Here is a 19,304-nt window from a genome sequence, read left to right as displayed (position 1 = left end):
CCGGTGTCACAAGGGAGGAGTCTGTAACTGCGTGCAGCAAAGCAAGCGCCTCTCATTTCCCTGGCAAATGTTGTCGCCACAACCAGTCACATTTCTCTCCTCCTCCTCCTCACTGTCCTCCTCCTCCTTCTTCACCACCACCTCTTTCTCTTCCAGTCCTCTCCTCCGTCTTACAGCCTTGCACTCACCGTTTGCCTGTCAGAAGTCCCACAGATCCCCCAAGAGGGTAAGATGCCATGGAGGCCACAGGAAGAACAGCGCTGTACGTCTGCTCTGTTCTCTTCACCCTGACAGGTGAGTGACGCTGCGCTGGAGTTGACAGTGTTGTTTTGATGCAGCGAGGCGGCTGTCTTCGCTTGGCTGTGAGGTAAAACTGAGGGGTGAGTCAAGGAAGTTTGATGGCGGTGGGCAGCGCAAGAATGTTTATGTAAATCTCTCATCTCTAATGGATTTGATTTTGAGAAAAACTTCACAAAAATTGGAATGGCAGAGAAATCGGTTATTGCTGGCACAAAAAAGTCTTTCCAAGGCTTTTTATAGAATAAAATCCTCTCACTTGAAACTATAATTGTTCCAGACGCACTTTGTCTCCTCTCCCGTCTCTTTTCGGTCGAGTCTTGTGCTTCTTCTGCAGACTCTCCGTGCTTGTTTTGCATGTTCTTTCCATAGTCACCACTGCGTGACTTTACAAAATTAGCTCTTCTCCTGTTTGCTGGAAGTAAAGGCACACAGACGGGGTCAGTGGAAAGGAGAAGTGACCTCAACCACATCTCTGTGACTCAGAGATAACACGTACGTGCGCTCAAGCCGGAAGATAAATCCAACAGAAAAGTGTCTTAAAAGTCGACTATCCCCTGCTTTGATGTTTCTATCATTACCCCTCCTTGAGGAGCTCAATTGGTCTTATCTGACAATGAAAAAGGACATGTTGGCATTGGGACACGCACCCGCTGACTTTATTTAGTATCCAAACAGCTTGGATACGTGTGAGGGTGATAAGAAGCAGGTGCTTGTGGGTCTCCACATGTAGCTGTTTGAATCTAGGTGTGTGGGCACAGCTACTGAATGAAAGATGGCCCATTGTCATAGTAATCTCCTCTCTATCACCACAACAATATCCATAGTGTTTGGGGACAACAGTGAAGGAGCGGGCTTCTCCCTCTGCCTCTTCCACCGGCTCTCAGCTGGTGTAAACACAGGCACACGCCTGCTACTGACACACACACACACACACACACACACACACACACACACACACACACACACACACACACACACACACACACACACACACACACACACACACACACACACACACACACACACACACACTCACACACACACACACACACACACACACGCTCACAGACAAAGAGCCCGGCCGGAGGGCCAGTTCGCCTGGAACTTGCTGTAAGAACGTCCGCAATGGTTGTATTATTTAGGACATAACAGCAGACACACAGTGGATCTATTGTAATCAACAACATTGGCCACTGGGTCCACAGGGACCTGCCTGACAAGTACACATTTGACGAATGACATAGGCGGAGAAGGAAAACTCAAACTTTACTTTTCTCTGCTTGTTTTGTGTCAGGATCCTGCTTTCTCCCCACACATTTTCTATTAATTAAACAAAAAGAGAAGGAAAACAACCTAACAGTTTGTCATGACTATTATCCTGTCAATCTGTGCATCTGAAAACAGAAAGAGAGAAGTTTCAGAGACAGAAGTGAGAAGGAGATTACTATGAACAGAAAACTGTGAGGTTTTCGTAAGTTTGTTTCACAGTAGCGCTGCCTACTCACATGCTGCTGCTTAACTCAACCTGGCAGCCACACAGACACCAGCGTTTGGCCTCACTTTTTGACTTTAAAATGTCAAACGAGCAGGGGTCACATCTCAGTAGAAAGATGCCTTTCAGACCGGAAGAAATTCAATGAATTAAAAATTACTAACCAACAGATGGTGATATTTTAATTCGGTGTCAAATCCAGTCAAAGCATTTCATTCAAATCTGTAGCCGACACGGCAAAACATCGATAACTTATTATATCTTTTGTTTTTGGTTCCTGTAACCAGCGAACAAACTTCCCTGGCAACCAGGCAGAGAATAAACATACTGCAAGGTGCAACAGATCAACAGTTGTAGTTACCTCAGAGAGCGCGGACGTTTGTTCAGGGACGAGTGTGGATCAGAGAGAAGCCTCATTCTTGTCTGACAACAACTCTGTAGGGAGCTGGGTCAATATTAACTTACTACACTTTCAGGACCTAGACAGTTTGAAGACTAGGATGCAGATTATTTGATTAGACTATCAAAACACAGGTGACTTCATTTGTCAAATGAAGTTGCTTGTTGGCCCGACACTATTGGCTCGTTGGATTGGGGATATTTTTTCCTGTATTAACGTCAGTGTTGAAAATAACTTGTCGTAAAGTAATGTGTAACATTACTACCTCCATTACTTTTGACAATGTTGCACCAGTGTCTGATTTAAAAAAAAAAACCCAACTAATTAAATGAATAACACAGTTCTAACTGAAGTTTCACTGGGCTTATCGCGCCCCCAGTTAGATTACTGTCATAAGACACGTCTGCATGTTGATAGTTAATTATTCATTCCTTCAAGAACAGGTGTTATGTTCAGTACTGCATACCTGAATTACCCCCCTCCTCACTTGAGGGCCTGTCTTTGAAAATTTCAGACACTAACAATGACTGACTCATGCAGACCAAATCAATGTTTGTGTGCCACCATCTGACTTCCTTTTAACCATGTAAACTCCAACTGAGCCTTATGAATGAGTCAGTTCTTCCACTGCCCCACACAGTGCTGACAGCTGATGTGTCACAACAATTTAGCCACGAGCACCTTATTAAGACATCTTCAATATGAAAGACAACTAACAGCAAAGCACAAGAAACTTTTCAAGGTAGTCATTTTTAAGTAGTAAATTAAATAAATTGTAACAGTATTCCTTTTTTTTATGTGTCCACTAATTAACAGTGATTAATATGCAATACAGCCTTAATACAACAGGTGGTGTCTATTGCTGTCTCAGTTGCTGTTTGTTATTTTGGTCATATCCAGAATTATTTAAAGATAAAGTGGCACTCGATGATTTTCTGCTTTTGCAATTTCCTTTTCAATGTGTGGTCCAGAATCCCAGTAAATCATAAGCTGTATCACTGGAAATCTCTATACGTCCTCTTTAAAACACAACAGGGATATGTAGAGTAACAAGGAGTAAAGAGAGACGGCTGTGCTGTGAATAATGTGGCCACCAACCAAGGACTCAGTTCAATAGGCTGTGCCTCAAGATGACAAGACTTCATTGTAAGGATGCAAAATGAGAACAGCAACATTTCATTGTTGTCAAAAACCATTAATGATTGTTTTGAGAAAACCCACACTTTTTTTGTTCGTCCTCTTCGTCATTTCTTTTCTCCGCAGTATTTTCTCCTATTCAGTGCAGAATGATAAAAATCAACATGGGGGCTTGCCCTATTTTTATGATTCACTCAGCGTGGACTAAGATACCAAGCCACCATAAAAAAAGAACGTTTTTGTGTTTCGCTCAAGACATCTCCCCTCCGTAGGCTACATTTCTGAATGGGCCAGATTTGCTCCAGAATATTGATGTTCTAGCTTTGCGTTACATTCATATTGTCAATCAGGTGCTAAGCTGATTGGTACTTTATAAATAGATATTGCAGATATTTGGCCTCTCTTCTACATCGCAGCAATCAATTAGTTTCATGAAACATCTAATGTATGTGAAATACTGTTGATCTATGTTCTTATTTATGCAAGGAGTAATCATTTGAATTGATGCTTTGCCACACAAATGTAGCAACTGTAATGAATAGTGGAACATTTAGCAGCTCAGAATTATTCACCAATGAAGTTGGCAGAGATTGAAAACAGTGAAATGAGACAGCTCCAAATGTCTACCAAATCCACTCCATCAGAGATGTTTATACAATTTATAATACTGCCGCCAAAAAGTCATTCAAGTTTAAAAATCTGATATTATCCTCTCAGGATCATGTAGTCTTTTTATTTGTCCGAGGAGGTAAGCGACGTTGGTCTGGAATTAACATTTTCCTTTCATGTATCCATTTTGTCAAAACATATGAAACGCACACGGATTTCAAGGTATAACATGATAATACCGGTCAGACTGTGGGGAAACTAACCAAAAGTGCAGCAGGTTATCCAGAAATTACAAATGCAGCTTCTGTCAGGACAAGATCAAAGATTAAAAACTAAACAGACAGGACAAAGATAGAACACAGATACTTATTCGTACAGAGGGAATGGAGACTTGACAGTCAAGGTGAGCCAGACAGTAACAGGAAAGAAGTCTGCCACGTACGAAACCAACAGACTGAGAAAAGACCTGAATCAGAATAAAATAAAGACTGTGGTAACATTTACAGTTCTGAATTACAATATTTATCTCTATAATAATGTAACGTTGACTCTTTAGTGTAATGATGAGGAGGAATCTGATGAGGCCTTCAAGTGCAGAATCTTTCTTTGGCTAATTTGATTTTCTCTCATGCTCCAAAAAAAAAAGAAGCATTTTGAGGTTCACTAGTCACTCTATATTGCCTGTAGGTGTAAAAATGAGAGTTAGCCCTGTGATGGGCTGCTGAGCTATTCAGGAATTGGCTGCAGCCCACAGTGATTCTGACTTGGAATACGCACTATAGGAGATGGATGAAGGGATTGTAAAATGGTACGAATGCATGCTGAAACAAGCTTGTTCTGTATGAAATCTGATATTTCAGAGACTTCACAGTAACTATACATTAACTCCTTTTTTTCCCCCCACCCAACTCTTTCCACTTCAGAGATCAGCTCTGAATACATACACATGCCCTCGCTGGTTCATCATGGCATTGAAGGGAATCCACTGTTCCTGTTTGTGGAGACTCTCTTTCCGCTGGAAGACGCTGAGATCCAGGGCACCTGGTCTCACATGAAGCTCAGCGGCACCAGGACCACGCTGGTGACGTTTACCAAAGAAACTGCAATCACTGACATGATATACCGCAACCGCGTCCTCTTCAGAGAACCCAACATCTCTCTGCTGATCCAGAATTTAAGCCAAGGCGATGAAGGGACTTATCATCTGAGCCTCAACATAGAGTTTCACAACAAAACCGGACAGGTCATCAAGGAGGAGAGAAGTGTTAATGTTACAGTGGACGGTGAGTTCTCATGTTTTAATATTTATTTGTTGAAGAGTTTAATGATATTTACTAGACATGGCTCCACATTGACAGTTTTGTCTTGTTTTTTTTTGTTTTTTTTTCTCAGTCCCTGTGTCGACTCCAGTCATAGCAAAGCGCCCAACACATGCGGTTGTTGAGGATAAGGCGAATGTAACGTGGACTTGTTCTGTTGGGAAAGGAACACGGGTTGTGTTCCGGTGGCTCAGGGATAATGTCTCGCTGGTTCCCAGTGAGAGATACCACTTCTCCCGAGACAACTCCACACTGCTGATCAGCCCCGTGAAAAAGGGGGACAAGGGAAGCTATCGATGTGTGGCCAGCAACCCCGTGAGCCGGGGCGGGGACAGCAGAACTCTGGATCTCAATGTCTACTGTGAGGAAACAAATCTGTCCATTTCATGACCGTCGCTCCCCAACGTAGATCACCAGTATAGATCAACATAGTTCAACACATTTGGCATCAGACCAGCAGTGTCGAACTTTTGAGGAAATGTTATTGGTCCATGCTGATTTCTGGTTTAAGTCTTTTCCTAAATATTTTTCCTCCATTAATTCCACCCGTTAAATGTGAAAACATGGTTTTATTAGTGATGTATATGAACGTCTGATAGTTCTCTGCTTTTTCAGTGGACTTTGATGCACCAAAATAATTCTGTGATTTCTGTGTACAGCAGTTTCATTTGACATTTCTATACCTAAAGTCGGATTTTCCATCATGACAAAGTCTATGGCCGGAAATTCTTGTAGTCTGTTAAATATCTTTTTTTTCTCTAACTTGTAAAGAATATCATAATAGCAACGCTCATACTCTAATTTTTCCCATCACACACATGCACTCGGTATATTCACAACTATGTAAATTCATTGAGATCAGCCTTACAGACGGCCGAAGGCACGTGGCTCTTATGCGATGTTATTTGCATAAGAGCTGACTTATCTCATAGTGCTTGTCTGTTCGGTCACGAAGGGCGTAGATGCTCTGATAAACCTCACTGGGCTTTTGTTCGGTGAAACTGAACTCGCTAACCAGCTCATGTAAAATCATAGCGAGGATCTTCTCGAGGATAAGAAATCTGCAGTTAAATATTTCATTCACATTTTCCAGGGTCATGGGGTTTCTGTGTGGAGTTTGCATGTTGTTCCCGTGCAGGTGCTTCGAATACTCCTTCTAATACAAACCAAAGACATGGTTGTTGGCTTAATTGGTTTTCTCAAATTGAGCCGAGTTGTGAATGTGTATTTGTGTCTGCCCTGGCGACCTGCCCGGGGTGTACCCTGCCTCTCGACCATTGTGATGTGGGATTGTCTGAGCCTGAGTTGTCATAGAAACTGGATCGATGGATGGATCTCAGTACGCACACAAAGTAAAATTGCAACGTTTTGTTCCTGCAGCCAGGAAAGAATCAGTCATGTCATTAGCATTTCTTTTCTCTGAAGGCTTTTGTTTCAAGAAAGCCTTCGGTTTATGCCAAATTACGATGTGACATTATGGGTAAAATTGTAGCTCCATAGAAAAAAGAAAAAAAAAAAGATGTATCTTACATGAAGTTACGCAAGAACCTTTCTGTCATTCACTTGTTATTTGGAAGCGCTTGCTTGGATTACTGTAACTGTGTTGGAAAAGACATTTTAAAATGTTTCTTTCTCTTTAATGACGAGTCGCTTGGTGTCTCTGTTGCATGTTGTGTGCCAGCACACATTCGGCGATGCTCTCGTCCACCCGCACAAGTCCCACACACTGACAGCACTGATATGGCCTCGTCGTACACTGGTCTGATTTGGCTGATCTCCGATGGTGCTGACTTTTTAAAATGTGGTGCTCACTGCAACCTCAAATAATACTCATGATGAGAAAACTGGCACCCGGCAAGAACATTGAAACTCCACAGAGGCCCGATAGTTGTTAAGTTTGACACTTTACTACCTGTGGCACTTTTTTGTACGTTTTTCTTGTTTCCTGCCTCTGTCCACTGCCGATTACAATGAGACTTGGGTAGCAGTATCCCCAGAATGAACTGAAATGTTTCCCCACACAGATGGCCCCTACAATCTGGAGGTGAGCTCCGTCCAGGGCCTGCGGACGGGGGAGGTGTTCACCATCAACCCCGGAGAGCGGGTCTTCTTCAAATGCCAGGCCGACTCCAACCCCCCCAACAGCTACGTCTGGATCTCCAAGAACACGACCCAGGTCGTCACCAAGGGCCCGTGGCTGGAAGTGCGCTCCTACAAGCTGGCCCAGGCGGAACAGTACCTGTGCCGCGCGTTCAACAATGTGACGCAGAAGCAAGACGAGGCGCAGTTCACTCTGGTGGTGGCCAGCTTAGGAACAGGTGGGCAGAGGGTGGAACGTGGCCGAAGGGAGCAGAGCGTGGGTAGGGTTTTGGTAGTCTTTTGAGATAAACACTGTGTAAACAGGTCGCCGTGCCAAAAGCAATAGAGTTTGGTGGGCTTTGAGAAATACATGTTGCCAAAAGGACAAACACTGGCTGGCTTTGAGAACAGTCAGGCAGATATGCTACTGTGGCTGGAGCAAAACAGATGAGAGGTAAAAAAAAATTTAAAAAGAGAGAAAAAAAGAATGCAGGTTATAGTTAAAAGATAAAATATGCACGGTTTTATCTTTGTTGCCAGGATCCAACGTCTGCTGCCTGTATTAAAGTTCACTGGCTGGGAAAGTCAACAGTGGATAACAGCTGTTGTGTTTGTTGACTAAGTTTTATAGCATGTGGAGTTCGCCTGTGTGCTGATCTTCAAAATAGATATGTTGCCTTGGAGATACTGAGAATGGCACATTGTAATTTCGACTGACGCTGAACATGATTTAAAATGCTGTTTGTGGAGTCAACACAAGTCTTCTCATTCGTCATAATTTTATGGACGTCCAAATCTATCGAAAGGATCTTCACGCGACTACAATTTTAACCAACATTTTACAATCATGTTCCATACTTAAACTCAACACATGGCTCAGACTTTAGAGGATCTGGAATATACTCACCGGTGTCAATCAGACACTCGCGAAGATGGTTTTATAAGTAAAAACTGGACTTTTGATGAACGTGCAGGAGATAGTGATGAAAATATCCACAGGATCGAGCCTTTGAAGACCCTGCATCTGTACGAAATCTTCTCGTAAATAGTTGTTGACGTTAACTTGCGCACTGCCAATTTAGACACCCAATATATGCAAACCGTATACGGTCATATCTTGATTTATGCACCGCTCATATCAAGCCTTTTCTTCTCTTGTTTACTAACACGGAAAGAGAAGCACATCCAGGCGGGTGAATCTGTGTCTCATCTGGCGGTCATCACTGTCTGCTCTTTGTTTGTCATCGGCTGTATGCTGCTCTTCTTCCTCAGGAGAAACTGCCATCCTAAGAGAGGTCAGACAGCATCTTCCTTTTATTTCTGCTTTGTCATGTTGTTTTTCTGACACATATCAGTGGTGTCAAATCTTTTTCTTTGAGGCCCACCATCCTGAGGGATTTAATTTTTTTCCTTATTTTATATATATATATATATATATATAAAATCTCTGTATAATACTGCTCTGGGTGTTTCATATTTGAAAGCCAGTGGCCCTCCAGGACGAGGATGCAACACCCCTATTCTTAATCCTCCTTTCTTCAGTGCCTCAAATAATGTTAAATGGGAAACCCGGCATTCAAACACCATGGTTTTTAGGTTGATAAAAATATTTTGCTCCAACAAGCCCCTGAATGGTGGAAATAATCTTAAATATAACTAACTTGGAAAAAAATGCCATTCCTGTCTTCATCTGTACATTTGTCAACAATTAATTTTGCCTTTTCTTTTTCCAACAGTGCTCATGTGCATTTACAACAGGTAAGAGACTTAAATATGAAATGAAAACATGTACAAAGCTTCAATCCGCCTTGAAGCTTTGAGTAACTTCTTTCTTTGGCCCTTATTGACAGACCATTTACGGAGCAGAAAAGACCACATCGTTCAGGTAAAATATCATTTTTATGTGCTTATGAACAAGAATATCAAAATCATTGTGAAATATCTCAAAAACTAAATTCTAACACCAACTAAATGAATTAGTAAGTACAGATATTAACTTGGCATGAGTAAATCAACCCATTTGCCATATTTAGGATGGGATGTCCACTTTATATCACACAAACAAATTATAGAATATATTAAAGCATAATCTTCTCAGATGAAGAGAATTTGATGGTAAATTCCCCACTAAAACTCTGTAGGCTGTCCTCACACTTCTGGAATAGGACGATGCAACAATAATATTTGGTTTCTAAAGTAAACAAACTTAAAATTGTTGGAACTTCAAGTAAAAAAAGTAAAAAAATGATTAAAGAAGTTATCATGTTTGCAGTAGCTCTAACCTTCATTGTTCCGTAACATACTCCATACGGTAAAGCTTGATAGGTAGGCGGATAGATAAACACAACATTATGTGCCAACAGGTCACGAGGACGCAACAGAAGACTTTGGAATCTACGAGTTTGTCTCCATACCTGGGAAATCTGAATCTGCACAGGTAGTTCACATTTTGCACACTGATGCATGTATATGTTCATTTATAAAAAAGAAAAAAAGAAAAAAAAGAAAAAAGAAAATCTTAATCTTTGTTTCTTTCCAATCAGGCATCGTGCCGGTCTCTGGCCCGCCTCGAGTCAATTCAGGATATCCACACCACCATTTACGATGTGATCCGACACGTTCCTGAAACCCCAAGTCAAAGTCTGCTGAAGTAACCAGAAGCGTCCGTTTCACCATGGAGCCTCATGTTTAGCTTTATTCTCTTGGATCTGTGTTGCCTGAGTGTGAAGCACTGATTTTGGTGGCCCAGCGTCTTTTTTCTTTTTGCACAACAAGGGATGAAGGAGATTTGTGTGAACACACAGCCCGATCATGCACTGCTGTCATGAAGCTTAAGACAGATCTTCAATGTCTTCTGCTGACATTACTGTGAGATGACAATGTATGTATGTGAGTTTTGATTTCTGATGTGAAAGTTTGAATGAAGATGGAACTATCTTGCTTTTATATATATATATTAAAAAAAAAACTTTTGGTTTAAAAGAAACGAGTCTGTTAAACCATGCAAGTTATGTTGAAGACCAACAAGATGCTCAAAATACTTTGTTTATTATTTAAATGTGTATTATTTTCAATGCTGATTTATCATTAATAATGACTTTCTATTGTAATATTTCCTTCTAAAAATACGTTTTGTGAGAAGTGTTGCAATGAATGTTTTTTTCTTGTATGACATTTATTCAGGTCAATTGTAAATACTGTACACATGGATCATTTTGCTAAATCTTCATATGTTATAGTCTATCGCTTTGTTTTGGTTCTGTCTATTTATTCTTCCTGCTTTCCTTTTTCACCCCCATTTCCCCAAATGTAGCATTTCCCCCCCTGCTCAACAGAAGTCCTTGTGAATTGCTCAACCATGAAAAATCATGAAGAAACAGTAAATATTTGTACAGTTTGCATTCACATGTTTGTTTTGTACTTTATTAAAGATATAACTGTTTACTACTTCCCTCTTTTAAAAATATGCTTTTGTTGCCGACAACCAAACCGAGACAATAATGCCCTTCACTCTTTAGTTCTTTTTTTCCCTCAGTTTTATTACTCTTTCTGTTTGCCTGTCTTCATTGGAAGGTGATAAGAAGCAATGACTGGAAATGAACACTTGTTCATTCACACACCCTCACAAACAACAAGAGAAAGAAAGAAAAGCAAAAGCCAGCAAAGCTGTCAGTTGTTCTGTTGCTTCACAGTCAGTCTTTGTCTGATGTCTTGGCTGCGATCGCTCTTCTGAACTAGTCGAATTCATCATTGCAGAAACTGTTGCAGTGTGCCTATTTCTCCGAGGCCCGTTGTCTTGGTAGGCTGTGTACCTGGCGCGATGAAGACACAGGCAGCGACAGACGGATGGTTCAGCATGTGGCAGCGTGCCCTCCACCGGCTCCTGCTGACATCTTGTCACAGGCGAATAAGAGCATTCAAGCGTCTGTTTTCTCTAAGTGTATATACAGCACATACATCTATCTATCTGTCCGTGAGCACCTTTACATTTTCCATGTTTTCATAGGTGGGTTGTTATTAGACAATATAAGGTCAGTGTCGAGGTTGCTTTGGGATGAATCTCTTTTGTTTCCCTTAACCTTCCGATGTCGTATTTCCAAAGAGGGTTATTGGTTTCTGGGATGATGCAACTCACTACCAACATCCTGCTGCCTCCTGATTATGTTCGCCCCATGCTGAGTGCTTTGGTCAATTTCACAACAAATGAAACAAACACCTAAATTAATTTAAATAAAACACAAAATTATTAATACTTGTTGGATTTCTCCCCCTAATAAAACGCTTTCAAAAGCCTATTAAGAATATTTCCCATTACAGAGAAACCAACGTATCATAAATTTTATATTATTGGCACATTATGATAACTGTACAAATAATTGTTTATGTCATTCTATGACTGTTTAATTGATAAATCATATGTGAAAAGTCAAGATGATCCTCTCCTCTCATCGTGCTTTGCAAAGTGTGGCTGATCATAATGCTGCCCTGCATAACAACAAGTAGTTTATTAAATCCAGGTCTAAATATAGCTTCTGAACTGACCAACTGTGTGTGCCTTGTCTTTGTGGTGGCATCTCCGGGTAGGGGCTGCCATCTGTTCCGCCTCAGTGTATGCTTTAAGGGAGGATCCACACTGTGGATGAGTGCCTAACAAACAACAGTGGAGTAAATTCACCTGAGGAGAGCGACCTCACCTTTCATTTGACTGGGAAATAGCCTGAGGCATCATTAACCAGGAACTAGAGCTCACAGTACCTGCTGTCTGCTGCATGCTGTCTGCTTTTAATCAAGAGCTGCTTGACGTAACGCCTAAAGGGGGCAATTACAGAGCAAGATGAATTAGTCTGGCTGCATCTTTTTTGTAATTATTTGGAACAGTTCGCAGTGCAGCGTTAGGTCTAATTGCTTGTTTGGCAGAGATTGAACTACATGGCACTGCGTCACATCACGGCATGGCTACTCTTGCTTATTGAAGTGAATGTAGTTTACTAAACAGTTGGATTCAGAAGTAGGACCACAATTGAATGAAAGATGAGGACAACAGCAAACATACACAGTGCAAACTTTGTGTGAAGAATCAAACTCTATAAACCTTGGGGCGCTTTATGTACAGACATTTTCTGCCTCTTGTTCTTTTACTGTATTCCATCTGTAAGCTATTCAACACTTCTGTTCTTGTGTATAGCAGATAATAAAGTGTGTATAGATTCAGAGCTGCATTTTATCTTTTGTTAAAATTAAATATGCAATCATTTAACAATTTCATATATGTCCTTATAAATATGCATTTGCTCATACTGGTGTTACTTTGGTATATTCAAATCAAATAATGTTTTTAAGAATGCATATTTGTATGTATGTATGTATGTATGTATGTATGTATGTATGTATGTATGTATGTATCTATCTGTCTATCTATCTGTCTATCCATCTATCAACGTTCTATATTCCCCTTTTGTCTCTATTAATTTACTACCACCCAGTGGTGTGTGGAAGTTATGCACCTATCACATGAACAGTTTACACTGCTTTTGTGGCATTGTTTTTCCAAAGTATGTGTTGTTGTCGTGTTTTTTTTAATTCTCTCACAACTGAACAACAAATCAGTGTCACTCATATATTTTCAGCTTGTGTGTAGTTTGTATGTATTAGTCACAGTTTTACCGTGTTACAGCGGGCACACGCAACCAAACCTACATTTCCCAGAATGCGTTACTGCGTCTCTTCCTGCCTTGCCCGTCACGTGACAGTCAACCATGGCTTCCTTCTCGTAGTGATGGAGCCGCATAGTTGACAGCAACACAAAGCTCAGTCTTCAGCCAGTCTGTTTGCCCGCGGACACGAGTCGGACTTACGATGCAGAAGATTAAGTCTCTGATGACCCGTCAGGTGAGCAAACCAGTCCGAGCTGCTTGTTGATCTGTCTGGCAGGCAGCTAGCATGACAGCTAACGGAGCTAAGGGGCTAACTTGACAGCTCATCGTGTGGCTCATTAAAAGGCTCATTCGGGCGAACTAACATCAGTTTAATCTTGAGCGCATGGATCACATGAACGACCTGCTTATCTCTTGGCCTTGTCCTTGCACTTATACCAAGTTCGCGTGTAAAGATGAGCACAACAACATGGCATCACAGTGGAGACTGACCGATTAAGGGAAGTCTGTAGTTTGCACATGTAGTGATATTTCACAACACATCTCCCACACTCATCTGCTCGTCGCTTCCGCTTTCTGTTGTGTGCAGTATGGGGGGCAATAACAGTATAACTGTGCGACATTGGGATCAGGCTATAAATAAAAAAACACACACTGACTTGATGTATGACTTGGATGTTATTTTGACAGGGCCTGAAAAGCCCCCAGGAGAGCATGGCAGACTTGAGTCCTGTGGAGAACCTGAGGATCCCCAGCAAGGTAAAACTACTGAATTAGGATTAGGCTGGTGTTGCTGTTAAGTAGGGGGGATTAATGCATCTTCACCATTTACTGTATCTCTCTGACATACACTCTGATGTGTTCTCACAGTCATTGTTTTGCTTGCTAAATATTTAGTCAATTGCTTTCCCTGTGCAATAGACATCAAATTGTTATGGTGGAAACATATATTGTAATTCCTGCACCTTTTGCAGGCTTCATGTGGGTCTGAGGTGTCAAAAAGTCCAGATATCTTAAATCTAGTCTTCATAATGTTTTGAACTTGTTTAAACTGGTTGAATCATACAATTAGAGCTACTTTGGCAAAACTGCATCTATACTAATAAGGTATAACTTACTTAATTTACTGGGCTGGTTTGTTCGTTACAAAGCGACTCAACAAAATCTCTCCAATTTTAAATGTACTATTGTGTATGAATTTACACCTTTGTTCAGCTTTTTGCTAATTTTGAAGTACACAAACCCTAGAGAGGTGGTGTTAATGGTACTGATGCAGCAGGCTGGATGAGTCAGACGTGAACCAAACTTTGTTAATGATGTTTGCCTCTGGGCGTCCTCCGCTATGCACAGCGTTATGTGGACATTAATGGTTTTGATTAAATGACACCTACTGTCATACTGTTTTTTTATGGTCTAATGCACAGAGATAGAAGGAAATCATTTCATTTACTTGAATGGATGGATACATCAATCTTCACAGAACTGTGTGAAGCGTGGTCTGCTTGAATTGTCTCCTAATGTTTCGGCATGACTGCCTTTGAAAATGTAATTAGTCATCCTTTGTCACAGGAAGCATTTGTCATTATTCACTTGTACAAATGGAATTTGTCAAGAGTGGGCAGAGCAAAACCGCAGATTGGCTCCATATAATGTATTGTCACTTACTTACACCTCAATGCGCTGCTGGTTCTTCGCTTTGCTGTGACTTTGCGTCGCAGTGATGACCTTCTACTAAAGTAGCGGAGTACCATTTGGAAGGTGACCAACTCCATTTATTTCCGGTGGGAGCTGATATCAGTCAGGTTGATTGAACTCGACATTTCATTTCTGCCTCTCTTAACACTCGGCGATTCCGTTTGACATTATGTTGTTTTGGTACGCACCTCAATCTGGCCTGAATATTATAAGTAGCACTGTGAATTTAAATATTCTTCAAGTTGATAAACACATACAAGACCACATGGAATTAAGTTTAAAAGATAGAATGGAAAACAACAAAATAAGAACGTCGACATGTCTCGTGTACTCACACTGAATATCAGTTACATCCCAGAATTTAAAATGATGCAACGTACTTCTTGAGTTCCACTAATCACATTAATAATGAATGTTCATCAACTATCAACTAAAGGCTAACAGTGGAAAGAGCTTATCTCATCATTGTTACTATGGCAACAATGATGCATTACATATGCATCATTGAACACCACACATATGTTTGGTGTTCATATACTGCTGTTCTGTAATAAGTTCTACAATCCTATGGATACATCATATACAATTTTGAGTACTGATGTCCTGCAGTATGATATGTAATCTGCAAGAAAGAACCCTAAATATAATTGAATACTTGAAAATTGACAGTTTGAAAACAAACAACTGCTCAATTTCTGTAGTTCCAGAGATGGTGAAGACTTAACCATCCCTTTTTGGAATAACTTGCATTTTCAAACAAACTTTTAATTAAAAAAGATTTTATTTTCTCTGTGATATTTGTGGTAATCACCTGGGATTTAGTGTCTTACTCGGCTCCAGTTTCGTTCTCTTGGCATGCTTTGCTGTGGTATCATGGATAATTGCTAACGATAGAGCTGAAAGAGAAATATATATATTTTTGTTGTTCCGTTCATCCATGAGAGTTATGAGAGCTCATAAACACAGGCTGTCTCTTTTGAAAAGCTCTTAACAGATTTGATTTCTTTGTCAAACCAAGGCCTCTGCTCATGGCGCATAATAATGTTCTGAATTATTCTTTTAATAGTTTGAGGATATTTTTTATCACGTCACTGCAGTGATTTTCAGACAGTGCACTGGTGACGGCTGAAAAACATGCAGCGACAGAGATCGGTCTCAGATAAGATAAGCTGTTATTTATTCTCCAGGTGTAATTAGATCTTGAATGAGAGCAGATGGGAGTGTCTGGTGACGAGTGTGTTTATTTTCAGGGGGGGGTGGGTTTCTTCCTCCTGCCTTCAGGATCAGTATCGAGAGAAGTGGTCAAACTGGATATGCTGTTATCTGACACTTTTTTTTTCTCGGTGTAAGGCCCTGAAAAGTTCCAAGAGGGACTTCGGTTCTTGTCACACCTGCCGTGTCGGGACGCAGCGTCGTCATCAGATGGATTAGAACAAAGTGACCACCACTGAGTTCGCCTGGATGTTTTGTGTGCATTACCGCATAAATCCACTCTGCTGCATGTACTGCAAACACCTGCCTATTGTGTGTGCAACGAAAACACAGGCCATCATTGTTTGATGATGTTACGCTTTGCCTCCATTTACTTTGGCGTTGGGGCCTCTCGGCTTACACGAGAATCAAACAGGTCCTCACGCGGGCCTGCTTCTGTAAACCCGCAGTCCTTCTGGTTGATTAAAGTTGAATAATCCTCTCGGCGTGTCATTACGGCCGCTGCAGACGGCATGATTAACATCGCCGCTCTGTGCAGGAGAGTGAGACCAAGGTGCTTGGCTGCCCTGTGTTATTATGATTCAGATACTTACTGATTGAAAGCATGGCTGCGTTTCCGACTATTGTAGCCGTGATTCACACATTCATCATCCTCCAGGAGCTGTCGGCAACATCTGGCTCACTAACGAAGTGGGCGATGCTCGTGGACTAATAATTGACAAATGATGCCGTCACGTCGCAACGCGACGCGATGAGGGTTTGATAGTGATTGACGAACGAGCGGCGGCGACATAAACAAAAACACTGTGGCGTGGATTTTGTCTGGCTTCAAACTGTCTGACAAAACATTTAACTAAACACTGTCATCACAATCTCTGAGTACTGTTTCACCATTTTTATAAAGAAAATACATAAATAGGGGGGAAAAAACTCTACTGATTTTAGGACTTTAGTGTTTGAGAAACCTGATGGTCATTGATTTTTACATTTCTCTTATAATCATCATTGTTAGTATCAAAATAACCGACACATTTATGCAACTTTGTTCCATCCATGTTTCACAAGCTTCATTCAACTTCTCGCCGTGGGCCGCTTGTTTGCAGTAACTATTTCCCACCAGCAGGAGTCACCCTTAATTTGCTCATGGCGTTTCAGACACGCTCACAGAAATACCTCAGTTTGCCGAAGCAGAGTACATCACCTTCATAACACTGTGGGATTCTCATAAATTACAGCTCTGACATAATTATCTGGACACCTCCAATGTGCAGTGTATAATTTCTGAGGGCAATTTAATCCCCTGTCACGGGTTCAAAACAGACATTGCGAGTGGGCTCACGTTGATGGGTCTCGGATCGTGGCTAAAGAACCCAATCAGGGCAGCTATTGTGCGACAATATGTTCAAAAGGCCTGGCTCTGCAGCCATACGATAAACCATTTGCATGGGATCACAGACACGGGAGTACTACTCGTGCGCTGGATTGAAAGATTGAATAGAACGCAACATTCTCGTGCGCTAAACCAGCAGCTGTCAACAGTGTTTCGGGCTTGATTGTGCTGCTAGGCATGATTGTATCCTCATGTCCCAAAAGACAACCGTGTTAAACCCCTTGTTTAACAGCAGGCGAGAGTATACACCCAATTAGACCTGCATTCATAGTCAGTGCTGATTACAACAAGGAGGTTTTGATTTGTTCATCTAATGAATGAATCCATAGTGGAAATGATTGGCTCTGCTCTTGTCTCCTCTCTTTCTCACAGGATTTTCCATGAACCGCCCATTGTTTATTCCCTCTTTGTTTCACCGAGACTGCCGTCCACGTCCCGCGCTTCAGTTTCCACACTCAGTCAGCACTCCAGACGGATATCCTCTTTGATTCTTTGATAAAGCTCGTTAAACGTCCCGCTCTTCGGGATGCAAATAGATTTCGGGATGCAAATAGATTTCTAATTTCTAATTTCCACAACGAGGTTTCATGAAACTGCAGAGCCGGAGAGGGTGACGGGTGGTTTGTTTTTGTCCCTCGTCCCTCAAAGTGAAATTTGATGAAAGCCTCACAGCGCCTTGTATTTTTATTTTTTTTTCTCCACACAGGGCACAGGGGAAGGGAGGGAGGGGGTTGTTTTGAGCCAGCATAGCGGTGGGGACGGCAGGGAATTATTTAACCCGCGGTGGCCCCGCAAAGAGTCATTCACTTTAAGATGTTTGGAGTTTTTCGCGCCATGGCGAGTGGGGAGTCTGTGGAGAAGCGGGGTGGAGAAACGCAGCCTCAGAGTGGAAATGAATTGTGCCGGCAGAGCTTCGCAGGACACACACCATTGGGGTGTTGTGATGCTCACTCTTCCGTCTTTCTCTTTTTGCTGTAACTTTCCCTACCAATGAGTCATCCAGCGCACCCCCTCCCCTCCTCTTCCTCTCTTCTTTTCCTTTTTTTTTTTCACTTTCTCTCTCATTTGAGCTGATTTCCCACCCACCTTTTTGATAGTGGAGCGTGATCTCCTACCTCCAGCCCTCCTTTTCAATCTCACGCGCCCTCCCACACATTTCCCCTGGGGTGGGGGTGCTGCTGCTGCTGCTGCTGCTCCTCCATCTCCTCCATCTCCTTCTCCTTACTCCTTTACCTGACTCCAACACGGCAATATGCACACTTGCCTGAAAACCTCTGGCTTGTGGGCGCAAGCGCTTGCAATAAGCACATTTTAATGCTTCATTTCAGCTTTCCCAATTGCCTTGTCCAGTCATTACATGTGGCATTAAGGAGATTGTGCGTATGCAATTGAATTAGATGGAGCTATATTTTACTGTGTCAACGTAGTAGTCACTCACAGCAGCATAGCCTTGTGTAAACGTCACTCAGCAATATATATATATGCTACTATAGTAGCAGATTTAGTTACTTGGATGGCACACTTCATTGCCTTGATGCTCGCCCCTCTCTGATGGTAGCCGGGAGAATATTTGTGGTTAGGCAGGTGTGTAACAAGGTTTCCTTAATCAGTGTCTGCTATCTGGTGACGGGTGTTTATTTCATGCAGCGTGAATGCATATGGAGCCTTCAAGACTCCATTTATCCCATCATTCCTCATCTCCCCCCTGGTTACTTCCTTCTTAAGCTCATGCCCTATTTTGAGTGCCGGTATGTTTTAATGTGCTGATGCCTCAATGTACACGCAGGCTGAAAGGTTGAGTCAGCATTAAAGCTTGAAATGTTTAGTGTTTTTACTCTGACCCAGGGTGACCTGTTGGAATATTTAGAAGTCAAAACATCTCTGTACCTACAAGATGTTTAAATAAAACAAACAAACAAACGATAGGGCAGTAGTCTCAAATTTCTTTAATACTTTCACTTACTTCTTTCACAACTTTTCCCCACATGATGCAAAAGTACACCCCCCCCCCCCCCCC

The 19,304-nt window shown here is 41.7% G+C and overlaps 2 protein-coding genes across 3 annotated transcripts in view; both read left to right on the top strand.

The window, feature by feature from the left end:
• Nucleotides 1-236: 236 nt before the first annotated feature.
• On the top strand, nt 237-10,682 carry hepacam2 (HEPACAM family member 2; the record flags this gene model as incomplete). The annotated part of the gene is made up of 9 exons (XM_080516105.1): nt 237-294; nt 4,862-5,221; nt 5,331-5,618; nt 7,282-7,575; nt 8,512-8,631; nt 9,073-9,094; nt 9,187-9,221; nt 9,700-9,773; nt 9,880-10,682. The coding sequence occupies 9 exons, from the start codon at nt 237-239 to the stop codon at nt 9,988-9,990; spliced, it is 1,362 nt and encodes a 453-aa protein (XP_080372231.1). The 3' UTR covers nt 9,991-10,682.
• Nucleotides 10,683-13,087: 2,405 nt separating this feature from the next.
• vps50 (VPS50 subunit of EARP/GARPII complex) overlaps nt 13,088-19,304 on the top strand; it is an 87,687-nt gene continuing 81,470 nt past the window's right edge. For both annotated transcript variants that reach the window (XM_080515476.1, XM_080515475.1), the window contains exons 1-2: nt 13,088-13,225; nt 13,681-13,749. In XM_080515476.1, coding sequence (XP_080371602.1) covers nt 13,193-13,225; nt 13,681-13,749 — 102 coding nt within the window. In that variant the 5' untranslated portion in view covers nt 13,088-13,192. The remainder of the gene's footprint in view (nt 13,226-13,680; nt 13,750-19,304) is intronic.

Source organism: Blennius ocellaris, assembly GCF_963422515.1.
Source record: "Blennius ocellaris genome assembly, chromosome: 20".
Lineage (NCBI taxonomy): Eukaryota > Metazoa > Chordata > Actinopteri > Blenniiformes > Blenniidae > Blennius > Blennius ocellaris.
The sequence above is the reverse complement of the archived record's forward strand: the minus strand, read 5'-3'. Positions and strand labels throughout refer to the sequence as shown.